At 35.7% G+C, this 13,562-nt stretch overlaps 1 protein-coding gene across 18 annotated transcripts in view; it reads right to left on the bottom strand.

Moving 5' to 3' along the window:
- WDFY3 (WD repeat and FYVE domain containing 3) overlaps nt 1-13,562 on the bottom strand; it is a 273,205-nt gene that overhangs the window by 41,418 nt on the left and 218,225 nt on the right. For all 18 annotated transcript variants that reach the window (XM_072755759.1, XM_072755760.1, XM_072755764.1 and 15 more), the window contains 6 exons: nt 11,932-12,100; nt 9,436-9,599; nt 6,882-7,030; nt 5,677-5,797; nt 4,439-4,524; nt 2,815-2,895 (listed from right to left, as the gene is read on the bottom strand). In XM_072755759.1, coding sequence (XP_072611860.1) covers nt 2,815-2,895; nt 4,439-4,524; nt 5,677-5,797; nt 6,882-7,030; nt 9,436-9,599; nt 11,932-12,100 — 770 coding nt within the window. The remainder of the gene's footprint in view (nt 1-2,814; nt 2,896-4,438; nt 4,525-5,676; nt 5,798-6,881; nt 7,031-9,435; nt 9,600-11,931; nt 12,101-13,562) is intronic.

Genomic DNA, 13,562 nt, shown 5'->3' with positions numbered 1-13,562 from the left:
TATGAATATTTTATGACAATAAAGCCATTGCTTTTTAGGTCATTTGAAGTTACGGACTTTTTGGGATATCAGATGTTCTTAGAATGCTATAAAACTCTTTTTAAGGTTTAACAGCTTTATAATATTAGTAATTAATGATTTGAAGATTGTGAATTGCTCACTGAATCCACTGGAAAGTACTGAACTATGTATTTTATTGTATGAAAGGAAATCAACAGATTTATCAACCTTATATCTTAAACATTTCCAGCTCAATAGTACAGGTAATACTTTCTACTTCTATTGAGTTTCCATCAGGCAAACTGAACGTACAGGAACTCTCCCTGGAAAAAGAACTATGTTGATTCCTCAACTTTATAAGAAAGGGAACAACTGAAAAGATTAAGCTGGAAATGAATTTCTGCTTCTTGCCTTTGAGCTTTTTAACAGATCTTTAAGAACTGCCAACTCAGCACAGAAAGTAGCAAGAATAATAAAATAACAAGCTGAAGATTATCTAAGCAGGTGAAAGTACTGGCAACTTAATTACAAGTAGAAAAAAAAGGTTCAATGTGCTGTAAAGGGACCTATTATTTCCTGTTATTTATCTTAATGCAAATGGTTAGGAATAGAACATGATCTGAGGTTAACAAAAGCACATATTTAGCATTTGTATTGGCTAAACCTCAGCTAAAGAAAAAGAAAGCAACAATTTAAAAGAGAAACACACAATTTAATAGAGTTAGATGCACACAGACTGGAATAAAATTTTATTTACAAATTACAGAATCCCCAGTAAAATTTTAAGTCATTTTCTTGCATGTTGCAATCATTTGTAGCCCAAAAGCACTGCTTCTTTTCCAATGAATTATAAATGGCTACCCATTCCTGAACGACTATAAATGGATTCTTGAAATGGCTAGATCATCCAGAAGGACTTTCTAAGACTAAAAGCAGGTGAAATGAGCATAAAGGAACCACTGATAGGTTTGAACACCTAAAAACAAAAGTTTAAATGTAAATGTTAAAAAACAAAATTAAGAGAAGACTGGGCAATTTTCAACAAATATAATAAGCAACAGAGTAATACATTATTATAGAAAAATCCTATACAAAATGATAATAAGAACTCAGAGGAGATGTCAAGTAGACTTATCGTGATCATCTTTCTCAATTACACAAATATAATATCATTATGTTGTATACCTGAAACTACTATAATTATATGTCAATTATATCTCAATTAAAAAAGAAAGTCAAATCACCATCACCAACAATAAAAAAGAACTCAGGAAAAAATAGATGAAGTTACACATAATTCAAAATGAGGATTTTAAAGGGCTAACAAATATATATAGAGATCAAAATTAGTAAGATAAATGTGCATCTAAAAAATGAGAAAGCATTTTATAAAATCAATAAAAATAAGACAAGTACAAAAAGCTGGCAAGCATCTACTGAGAGAAGTTAACTAATCAACTAGTGGTGGAATATAAACATGTATAATTTTTATGGAAATCAAGTTGGTTTTGTATATCAAAAGCCTTAAGATTCATACACATTTTTTTTATGATGGGAATTTTACCTTAAAAAAATAATGAGCAATCACATTTGTATTATTAGAACAAGGAAATTTGACAAAGATGAAGTATCCAAAAGTAAGACAACGCTTTATACATACAATGAATAGGTAGTAAATAAAAGTAATATTTCTGAAGAATTTTTTTTAAAATGCAAGGGGAAATAGTTACATACAACACCAAATGGAAGAAGCAAATAAAAATCTGTGTTTAGAGTATGAACTCTATTATACACACAGGACCATATGCCTGTTTAAAAGACTCAAGGAGGGATCCCTGGGTGGCGCAGCGGTTTGGCGCCTGCCTTTGGCCCAGGGCGCGATCCTGGAGACCCAGGATCGAATCCCGCATCGGGCTCCCGGTGCATGGAGCCTGCTTCTCCCTCTGCCTGTGTCTCTGCCTCTCTCTCTCTCTCTCTCTCTCTCTGTGACTATCATAAATAAATAATAATAAAAAAAATTAAAAAAAAAATAAAAGACTCAAGGAAATCGATCAAACTGGGAGTGCTGATCTCACAGGAGCAATCATGCATACCATGTCTTTTTCCTTTTAAGTTTTTCAGTATTTAAAACATTTTGTACAACCACTAGGAGGGGAAAACACTCATTAAAAATATTAAATAACTTCTCCCATTCTGTTGGTAAGGGCAATGTCTATAATAGCCAAACTATGGAAAGACCCCAGATGTCCATCGACAGATCAATGGATAAAGATGTGGTGTGTATACACACACACACACACACACACACACACACACACACACACACTGGAATACTACTCAGCCATCAAAAAAATATTGCCATTTGCAATGACGTGGATGGAACTAGAGGATATTATACTAAACAGAATAAGTCAATCAGAGAAAGACAATTGTCATATGATCTCATGCATATGTAGAATTTAAGAAACAAAACAGGATCACAGAGGAAGAGAGGAAAAATAAGACAAAATCAGAGAGGCAGAAAAACCATAAGAGACAAATTGAGGGTTCCTGGAGGAGATCGGCGCAGGAGGATGGAGTAACTGGGTGATGGACAATAAAGAGGACACATGACGTAATGAGCACTGAGTATTATATAAGAATGATGAATCACTGACCTCTACTCCTGAAATCAACAATAGAGGTTAATTAATTGAATTAAATAAAATTTAAAAAATAAAATACATAAATGTTAAAAAAATTAAATAATACAATGCAGATGCAAACCATCCTAATTTCACTATTAAACTAAGATGCAAGAAGCAAACAACTTACCCCTGCTCCACACTGGTGTTCGGTCGTTGCCCAGACACAGACTCTGAACTGTCAGTTAGAGATGGCACTACAGCCAAAAACCTGGGAAATTTAAAAATAGCATAAAATTGGAAATGAAGTGAAAGTCAGGACTGAATGGGAGCCTCAGAAGAGATGATTCTTCAGACCTCAACTGTTGCATTTACCCCTCCACTACCCAGGCAAAGGAAATACACAAAAACTGGAATACTCTGTTATAAAAAAGGGTCAGATGATAGCTTCCGAAGCCAAATATAAAGGTTCACAGCAAAATCTATCATTCTGGATTTTAAATATGCTGTCATAGTACTGGAAGAAAAAGCCTTGCCACACTGATTCACAGAAACTGAGTCAACTTAATCAAGTCCTGAAGAGTGACTAACAGCTAAATATTCACATGATAGCAAGTAACAATGATAACTAAACAAATGACAGAACAGGGACAACACTAAACAAACAAAGATACATACAAGAAAAGCAACTTTATGTGATGCTTGTACCTCTTCTTCAGAGTTGCTCACAATGTCAACATAAATATTTTAAAGGCAGAAGAGAATTATAGGAAAATCCTCAGAATAGATGTGAATCCTGACCTTGGCACTTTAACAGAAATTTCTCAGGGAAAGACAAACTCATCTCCTTGTAACAGCTGCTAATTATAAGAGCAAATAATTTCCTAGCATCGAAAACATTGTCTTTAGAAGTGGACAAGATAGATAACTAAAATCTCAGTCACTTTATTATTTCCCACAGTGAAAAGAGTTTTGGATTACCAATCACCATGCACTTTAAGAACTACCCTCATTTCCCTTTGGTCACAGGTAGTATTACTGTACTGCAATGATAAGCAATGTTGCTTGGCATCAGACATTCCTCATAGAAGTACGGTGAAATATAAAACTTCCCTTAGCAGAGGACTTGCTAGGATCTGTAATAACCTTCAAAGAATAAGAGAAGGTCTCTCATATCTGTGATGAGTTCATAAAAGCCTCATTATACATACATACAACAGATATTTTCAAGCACCATGTATACATAACTGCTTTTCTTTTACAAGGCAGATTTTAAATAGAACTAATCAAAAGTAAAATATGGTGGTTAAGTTAGATTAACTGCTTTTATTTGGCTATGCTACTTTTTAAAGTCGCAACCTCCCTTCGAAGGCCAGAGAAAGTCTCATATAATTATAATTTCTAAGTCAACTCAGTCTCTGCATTCAATGCAATGCATGCAATGCAAGGAATGGCACTGTTTTCTTTTTTGGTAAAAGGAAAGAAGCCTATTTTGAACCAGAAGTATTATTTTTTACGCTACAGTTTCACCATTCTTTTACATTTAAAGACACGGGACTCAGTGATAAAAGTGATGGCATCTACTATAGTGACCAGAAAGATAAATGGTATTTTGAAACAGAATAGCATCATTTTAAAAGCTAATTAGAAGAATCATATTTCAAGAGGTTGGCAAAAATGAAACAAGTATTTTCTTCAAAGAAGTTTACTCACTGATCTCAAAAGCCTAGACTTTAAAAAACTAGCTTATCTGGTGCTGTTTTCCTTCACCCCTACCCATGATAGCATTATCAAGTATTCCTAATAAATAATACCTTTGATAGACTTTATTTCTAATTCCTTTTTGAAAAGCAAGGAGGTAATTGCGTCCATCTCCAGAGAAAACCTCCACAGCAATAGGCTGAAATGATCAAAGAGAAAAACATTACGAAAAACACAAACAAGGTTATTTATTAACTTTTCCACTATGAATATCTACAATGTTGAAGAAATTAACTTTTTAAAGAACATTTTTAGAGTCATGAATTCCCAGCAGATTAAATTGCAAAATAAACAAAGCCAATGTGGGACTCCTGGGTGGCTCAGGGGTTGAGCGTCTGCCCTCGGCTCAGGGTGTGATCCTGGAGTCCCGGGATTGAGTCCCATATCAGCCTCCCTGCATGGAGCCTGCTTCTCCCTCTGCCTGTGTCTCTGCCTCTCTCTCTCTCTCTCTCTCTGTCTCTCATGAATAAATAAATAAAATCTTAAAAAAAAAAAAAGCCCATGTACTCTGTTCAATATTTGTTTCTAAAATCTTTAATAGAATAGTAAGATAATTTTTTTAAAGATTTTATTTATTTATTCATGAGAGACACAGAGAGAGAGGCAGAGGCACAGGCAGAGGGAGGAGAAACAGACTCCATGCAGGGAGTCCCATGCAGCACTCGATCCTGGGATTCCGGGATCATGTCCTGAGCCAAAAGCAGACGCTCAACCATGAGCCACCCAGGTGTCCCTAATGGTAAGATAATTATAAAACTATAATTTAGAAAAATTATAGTGAAGATGCAATTTTTATATTAAAAGATAATATATGTTGATTTGGATGCTATAGGGAAAGGTGGATATTACTCAATTTTTAGGCTGTGTTTAAAGAAAAAGAGAGGGCAGCCCAGGTGGCTCAGTGGTTTGGCACTGCCTTCAGCCCAGGGTGTGATCTTTGAGACCTGGGATCGAGTCCCATGTCGGGCTCCGTGCATGGAGCCTGCTTCTCCTTCTGCCTGTATCTCTGCCTCTCTCTCTCTCACTCTCGCTCTTCTCTATATATTCTCATGAATAAATAAATAAAATCTTTTTAAAAAATAAATAAATAAATAAATAAATAAATAAAAAGAGAGATGTATTATAGAGCGTCGTGCACCCATGTGATGTGAGTTTGTCTATTATAAAATCATCTGAGGAAATACTGTAAGAGATAGTGTAGATCCTATAAAGGCAAATATGAGTTTTAAAATAATACATCCTCTGAAAAAAGGAAGATGACAAGATGTTTAGTACTACTAAATCAACTCACCTGTAGGAGATACCTCCTTTTATGTACTTCCTTGATATCTTCATATGCAAAAATGCTGCATGTTCTCTTGAGCTGACTGGGACCTTGCCTGGCTCCTCTAGGGATAATTGGCTCATGCATACTATAGGCAGCCAAGAGAAAAAAGATAAACAGAAACACAGCAAGAGATAAATTCACTGTTCAACAAAGGGTGTGCTACTTTCAACCTATGAGTAAGATCAGGGAACAATACATCAGAATATGGAGTTCAAAAAAAAAATGTTTAAGAGAATAATGTATCAACTACTCAGCAAAGAGCCCTCTTTGATTAATTTTTAAAAAATCCCACTGTCACTCTCAGGGCTAACTTATCTAAGAGACATAGCCAGTATAGTGCATAGGCCCACATTCTTTTAGGCGCCCAGGAAAATGTTTTAATTTTTTTTGAAATTAGAAGAAAAAACAATTTTTTGGTAGAAAAAATGATTTAACATATAATATGAATATATTATCTTTAAACAACACAGTCACAAAATATAATTTTTAGTATTTATGTGGAGTAAGGGGCCATTGGAAGTCATAATATGGCCCTGACTGTTGCTGATAGTTCTAGGAATGGACCCCAGAGGCCACGTCTATATTTGGCAGTTAGGTATTCAAAATGTTAGAGAGAAGAGCATGTTGACTTTGTAAGCTGTAAGCTTTCTGTCTTCCTTCTGGCTTTGTCTGTCTCCTGGATTTTTGTTACCCACTATCATCCCATCACAGGACCAGCAGAAGAAAAGGAAGACAGATAAAACTCAGTTAATTCCTGCCTGTGCTTCAGTCACTGCTTCAAGGGTACTCAGAGGACATGGACACTCTTCCACCATTTGTAAGAGAGTTGTGTAGTTACCTGCATTTTCCCTGTAACTGTGTTTGTACTAAAATTTAAAAACAACAATTTGCAAATTCTGAATAAATTTATAAATATGCAGATCATAATATAAGGAATTTGGGTCTAATGCTATTAATGCATAACAAAAAATTTTATTTAATTTTCATTTTGATAAGTAAGACAAATGTTTTCTTACCTTGAAATAACTATTACCCTTGTGAATATTTAGTGACACACAAACTAAAAGATAACTTTCTTAAAACACAATTTTTGGATTAAAACAGAACTATATAAATAGATTGCTTTCTCAAGATAGCTGCACTTTGTGTCTCTTCATTCATTTACTTACTTTGGAGGTAAGGTTTCAATATCTCTTATTTCCCTGGTTGCTGTCATTGTAAATCCATCAATCACATAAAAATGCTCTTTACCAAAAAGAAGTAGCCCCTCACTGGTATCTAGGCCCTGGACCCGAGCACAGCGGTACATGTGTTGAATCTATAAAGAAAACCATAAATGTTTATTAATATAGTTAACAAAAACCCTGATAATTTTTTTGATATAATGAAATGTGGATTTAATGGGCATGCAGGATTTTACCAACATGTAGTCTGTTATGGTATCTCCTGAGCTAAGTGTATTAAACCTGAGTTTAAGCATGTTAAAAAGAGTCAGCTAAAACTGCCATCTGATTTGCAGTTGAATTCAGTAAAAGGAGACAACCATTTTATTCACATCCATACACCTATCCATCTAACTCACTTCTCCCACTATTCACAGAGTACTCACTGGGTGCCAGGGACATGTGTACTAACTAGGCTCTAGAAGCGATGAACAAGTTAGATAAGGAAGGAGACAGAGACAATAAACTTGGCAGGAAAAAAAGAGGACTGAAGCGTATATGTAAGATTAGGATCATGCCCTTGGTGAGGCAAGAGTGAAAACAGGTCTGCTGAGTCTGACAAACCTGAGTGAATTCCCAATGCTGTCACTTAGTTGTGGATTTAGCCAAGTTTCTTAATTTCTTTGGGCCTCTGTGTCTTCCTTTGTGAATTTCAGATACAGTCTGGCACGTTGTGAGAGTTACTCAAGTAATGTACGTGACCATGTTAGAAACCGTTGGCTGCCTTCTCTTCCACATAGCTCAATTTTGTCTATTTCCACAACAGCTCCAGGGACGGGGACTGTGACACACGTGTCCCTATTTGCTCCCCACCTGGGGTCCTGCTTGCCTGGCAGACTGCTGTGCCATTGTAAAAAGCCAAACTTGGCAGAGGTGGTATTTTCCTCAGAGGAAGAAAGAGTTGCTTAATCTCTCAATGTAAGTATTGTTTTCTTTCCAACAGGCAGGATCTAGTTTTTCTTACCTTAAAACTATTTCTTGCTTAAACTCAGTTCAACATGAGTCAAGGAAAAAATATCAGCAACTAAACTAGAGTCAAAGAAATGTTAGTCTGAATACACTTCCTGCAGTACTCAAACTTAAAAAATGTACTCATGAGATTAAAAGTTTAAGAAATGACAGCATTAGAAAACAGTAAAATACACAAATCTATTCATTTTCATCACATCTGTACTACATAAAAACGTAGAATGTTATAGGAAAAACACTGATACTTTAAAAATAATTCTATTGTGTAATACACAAACACAAAAATGTTTTCTGTAAGTGCACAGCTTGATGAATTTTCAAATGCTAAAAATATGATGCAGCCAGCATTTGGATTAAGATATAGAACATTCCCAAGACTTCAGAAGCTTCTCTTATGCTTCCATCAGATGTAATGTACTTTTAAAATTATGTGTCTTTTAAAAATATTTTTATTCAGGCACCTGGGTGGCACAGTGGTTGAGCATCTGCCTTTGGCTCAGGTTGTGATTCTAGGTCCTGGGATCGAGTCCCACATCAGGCTCCTTGCAGGGAGCCTGTTTCTCCCTCTGCCTATGTCTATGCGTTTCTCTCTGTGTCTCTCATGAATAAATAAAATCTTAAAAAAAAATTTCATTCAAGATTAATTGAGCTGTATATTCAAACAGAATTTTTAAAATTAACCCCTAAATTCTAGCTATATCTTAGTGGGTAAGATTAAAAAGGTTACAACAAAGATCTACTATGAGAGGCAAAAAGAACATTCTTTTAAAAAGGTGATACAGCACATTAATTAATTCATTCCTTCATTTACTTAATTATTCTTTTATTTACTCAAGAGATCTTGAGAAATGAGACTGTACCCAGTGGGGAGTTCCTAGGATAGAGATTATGCAAGTGATGGGGAGAGGGGCATCCTGGCAGAAAACACAGTGACTAAAAGCACAGAGTAAAGAAATAGCATTATGGATGTAGTGAATTGCCAGATACAGGTGCTGCAGGGGCCTTGGCTTATAAGGCAGAGCCCGAACAGGTTGGCGGAGAGGGAAACAGAAAGGTAGGGTAGTCTTCTGTGAGTGAAGGAGAACAGGGCTTAAATACAACCTTGAGAATGAATGACAGTACAGATAGGCTGAAGCTGCCTGTAGATGGTTCATGGAACTATGCAGGTATAGAAAAAAAGACAAGACCAGATTAGTGAATGGTGTGCATGGTCTAAAATAGAGAATTACAGCAAGAAGTACAGTCTAATAAAGGGTACAGAGATAGAATGAACTAGGTATCCAGCGTTAATATTGTGTCTCATGAAATTTTGGGTTCAGTGTGGGTTTAGTATGTCCAGACAGGTCAAAAATCCTGAAACCAGGACATGTAGAGTACTGAAACCAAAAGATTGCTTACTCTTCACACAGTATTTCATTATAGAGAGGAAAATATATATCTTCTGTCACCAAGTAAATATCCTATCAGGTTCCTGTTGTAAAATGCAAATAGTTACTTCAATGTAATCCTTACTTTTTTAGAAGCACAGTACCTTTTCTCCTTCCTCCAGTAGGCGTAGCAGGGTGGCATTATCCGTTTTCTCCTCCTCCTCTATAGAGCTGCCCTCTGCAATCTGGTCTTGTAGCTGCTCCTGGCTCTCCTCATCTCCCCCATCAGGTGCGGATCGAGACCGTTTCAGAGGAGGCTTGACCAGACCTATGGGATCATAACCACAAGAGCCCTGTGACCTTGGCAGGGGCCATTTGGGAAGCCGTTGGGGCTCCCAGTCCCTCCTAACATTTCCAAATTGAGATAATTCTCAATTGGTACAGGGAGGCAACACAGTGCAGTAGTTAATGACAGAGGCTCTACAGTTAAATAATTGCATAACCCTGGACAAAGATCTGCCTCTCCCAACTGGCTTTATCATCTATAAAACTGGGACAAAAACACTATCTTAGATGGTTGTGGAGGACTTAATGAGTTACTCATGCTTAGCATCATGCTTAATAGTAAATTCTAAATAAGTATCAGATGATGATAGTAACAGAGCATAGTGTAATTGATGGTAAGAATGGTACTGCTAAGGACAGGTGTCATTGCGGGGATACCATAAATAAATGATCAATCACTATCGGAAACAAAATTAAAGAGAACAAGTTATAAATATGATTATAAAAGATCTCACCTACTCAGAGGGCCCACGAGGACTCTTTCAAGACTTATATCACAAGCAACAGTATGATTGTTCATATATGAACAGAGGTGATTAAAATACAGGGACAGATCATTTAATTTGCAGATTAAAGCATTCTTTTGTCTACATTTTGATAACTTTATTAATAATCACAGGAGGTGACATTAAAATCAATTGATGAGATACCAAAGTATGACAAGCACTCAAAATACACTCTAAATCCCACATTTAATTAATATTCTTTAGTTATTCCAAAAAAAGTCATGTTACACCTACCAATGATAGTTGCCCTAAGAATTTTGAAAAAGGTAAGACATAGATCAGAGGTTCTTCTTTGCCTTAAGAACCTTCTTTTCACATATAAAAGAGTATGTAAGTAAGAAAGAGAGCTGAAGTCCTGCTGAGAATATCCATAAGGGGATAAAGCTTATAATTACATTTTTTAAAAGTAAGCTCTATGCCCAACATGAAGTTTGAACTCACAAACCCAGATTAAGAATCCCATGCTTTACCAACTGAACCAGTCAGATGCCCATATCATTGCATTATTTTTAATAAGTTAAAACTTCCAATTCTATGTCTATTATAACACCTTGCATAGCATAGTAGTGACACCAAAATTTGTGAAATTAAGAAAATGAGGCCAAGACAAGCGACGTGCTAAAGACCCAAACATAAGTCCTCTGACTAACTCTGTGAATTATACCTTCACTTATGCTCAAATAATAGCTTTGGATCCATTTCCGTAACTTTGCTGGTGTACTGTCAAGAAAACTAGAAGACTTTTATAAACTTGCTCAACTACTAAAAGTTTTAGGATTCTATTTAAAACGTTAGATAAATTATGAAATGCTTAATAAGTCACAGTCACCATGAGAGAGAAGAGAAAAATTATAATCAGAGAAATGGGTCATAATTTTTAATGGTGTGTTTTGCTGACATGGTCATATATTATCAATTTTTTAATCAATAGGATCTGAAACTAATTTTTAACTTAAAGTTCTTAATTTATATCCTAAGGCTTTGTTTATAGAGTATGCCAAGATGAGAGGCTTCAAAGAGTTAAAACAATGGGTTGATTTACTTTTTCAATAGAAACCGAATCCCCATTTTGTGCTAGGCATGTGCCAAAAGCCATAAAGTGAGAAGAAAAATTATCTCTGCCCCTGAGAAACTCATAATTTAGAAAACAGAAATCAGTGAAAAATCACTGAAATTGCTGGGAAATGGGCAAATGTATCTGTGGACAGGAGAGTGGGAAAAGGTTTCAGAGAAGGATGATTTGATATTTGACCACGGTCTTTGAGGCTGGGTAGGGTTTGTCAGGATCCATATCAAGGGGGAGAGGGCACACATGTGTAAAGGTACAGAATCAAAAAGTCCAAATTATCTCATGTGTATTTTACTAAGCTCATAAAGTACAGTTGTGTAATAATGTGTCTTAGCTCATAGGAAGAAAGACCGTGATTTCTTAACTGTTGTCTAACATGCACTAATAACACATTTAGTGGTTGTTTTAATTTTATAAATATTTATTTAGTTATCAGGGCCTTAAATTAAAATGTCAGGTGTCACTGAGAATCCTGCCAAATGTAATAAAAACATTATCAAGCCAAAAAGGCACATTCTATCCATCTGTAGGTAATAAAGAGCCAGTCTCTTTAGTTCTGATACAGAAAACAATCTTTAAGAAGATTGTTTAAGATTCTTTAAGAATAGATAAAATATGTATGGATACTTTTATCTAGAGGATTGGCCCTACTTTTTATGGTAGCTCATATTTTCATAAAAATTCAAATATAAGAAATACTCCAAAGAGATTTTTTACTTCAATCAAAGAGGAAGGCTGACCTTTGACTTTAGCAATAGTATCTTCACCGTGCTCTGGTTCTTGCTGAGCAGCTTCACCTTCTGAACTCTCTACAATGGCATCTTGGACAATGGCTGGATTCCCAGAGGCTAGTCGCATATAGTATTCTTTACTGTCATAACTTATGGCTCTTCTGTATCGAGCGGGTTTCTAAGAAATAGCAGAAGAAAGGATTCAAATAATTATTTTCAAGAATTAAAATATAAGCTTCCCAAAGGAAGTATGGTATCAAGACTTCTTTAGGTGTTACCTTTTTAAAGGGATTTTTAACAGACTGCATTTATACACAGTAAATCCACAGACTTCTGGGTTAAGTTTCTCTATTTTTAAAATGCATTGACTTTTAAAACAGACATATCAAAAAACAATATTAGCAGTTTTTCTTCCTGAAATAGAAATAAATCATCTCTAGTCAAATAACGTTTTCATGTTAGTATTATATGGCCTCACTGATGTATTAGGAAACCTTCCTAGACAGTAAAGAGAACACTCAGTTTTGGAGAGCATCAAGTTGCAAGAGGATGTCTGGTTTGTATAAGGGCTGGAACTTTGCTTCCATCCCAAATAAGGTAAGTAGTCAGGCCTAAAGGCAAATGCATTCAATTGGAATCATCAGTGCCAATGTTACTTCAGATACTTAGAGGTAAAGACTAAGAACTGCAGTGTTCTTCCTCATATTCCCAGTTCTTACTAAAGCTCCAGAAATGGCCCAAACCTTCTGAGAGTTCTGACTCAACACAGAATCAACCATCTTAAGGCCAGATGGTACTCTCTGCTTGGCCTGCTCCTCCAAGCTGGTACCTCCAATTTGCTAAGACATCCCTGTTCCTGTTGTTTGTTGTGTAAAATAATATGCTCCATAAACTCACTAACTAAATGAGTATATTCAGAATATATATATTATACATATATATATCCATCTTGAAGAAGAAATTTATTATCTAGAAACATTAGAAAAGATTTGAGATTTTTGGCATATGATTCAAGAGCATTTCTTTTTCAGATTTAATATTTATCCTAAAAATATACTTTCCAACTGACCTAAACCTTTCTTTTCCCCCTTAAAACCATAAAATAATGAAAAAAAATAAGGTCTCAAATGTCCTACACAACTGTAAAACCATAGGGAAAATTTAGTATGTATACAGGTTCCTTGATCAGAATTAGACCCAGACTTTGGATTTAACAATTAAAAAAAGGATGCGGTTTTAAACATGCTTTAAAACCTTCCCTTTGTAGAGGCACCTGGGTGGGTCAGTTGGGTGAGTGCCCCACTCTTGGTTTGGGCTCAGGGCATGATCTCCTGGGTCTGGAGATTGAGCCCCACACTGGCTCTGTGCTCAGTGGGGAATCCGCTTGAGCTTCTCTCCTTCCCCCTCTTCTTCTACATTTTCCCCCCTGCTCACATGCACTTTCTCTCTCTCTAAAATAAATAAATAAATCTTAAAAAAGAACCCTTCACTTTTTAAACGTTATTTCAGTTTTCTTTTCCAAGTCAGAATAGCTAATTAAAAATACTCTATTGGCCCTACTCTTCAAGTCAAATAGTCAATATGTATTATCCACAATAATGTTTATTTCAAGCAAGACCGTTTTAAACAAATGATTTCCA

The sequence above is a fragment of the Vulpes vulpes genome, chromosome 4 (assembly GCF_048418805.1).
Source record: "Vulpes vulpes isolate BD-2025 chromosome 4, VulVul3, whole genome shotgun sequence".
Classification (NCBI taxonomy): domain Eukaryota; kingdom Metazoa; phylum Chordata; class Mammalia; order Carnivora; family Canidae; genus Vulpes; species Vulpes vulpes.
Note: the sequence above shows the minus strand (reverse complement) of the source record. Positions and strands in the feature narration are given on the sequence as shown.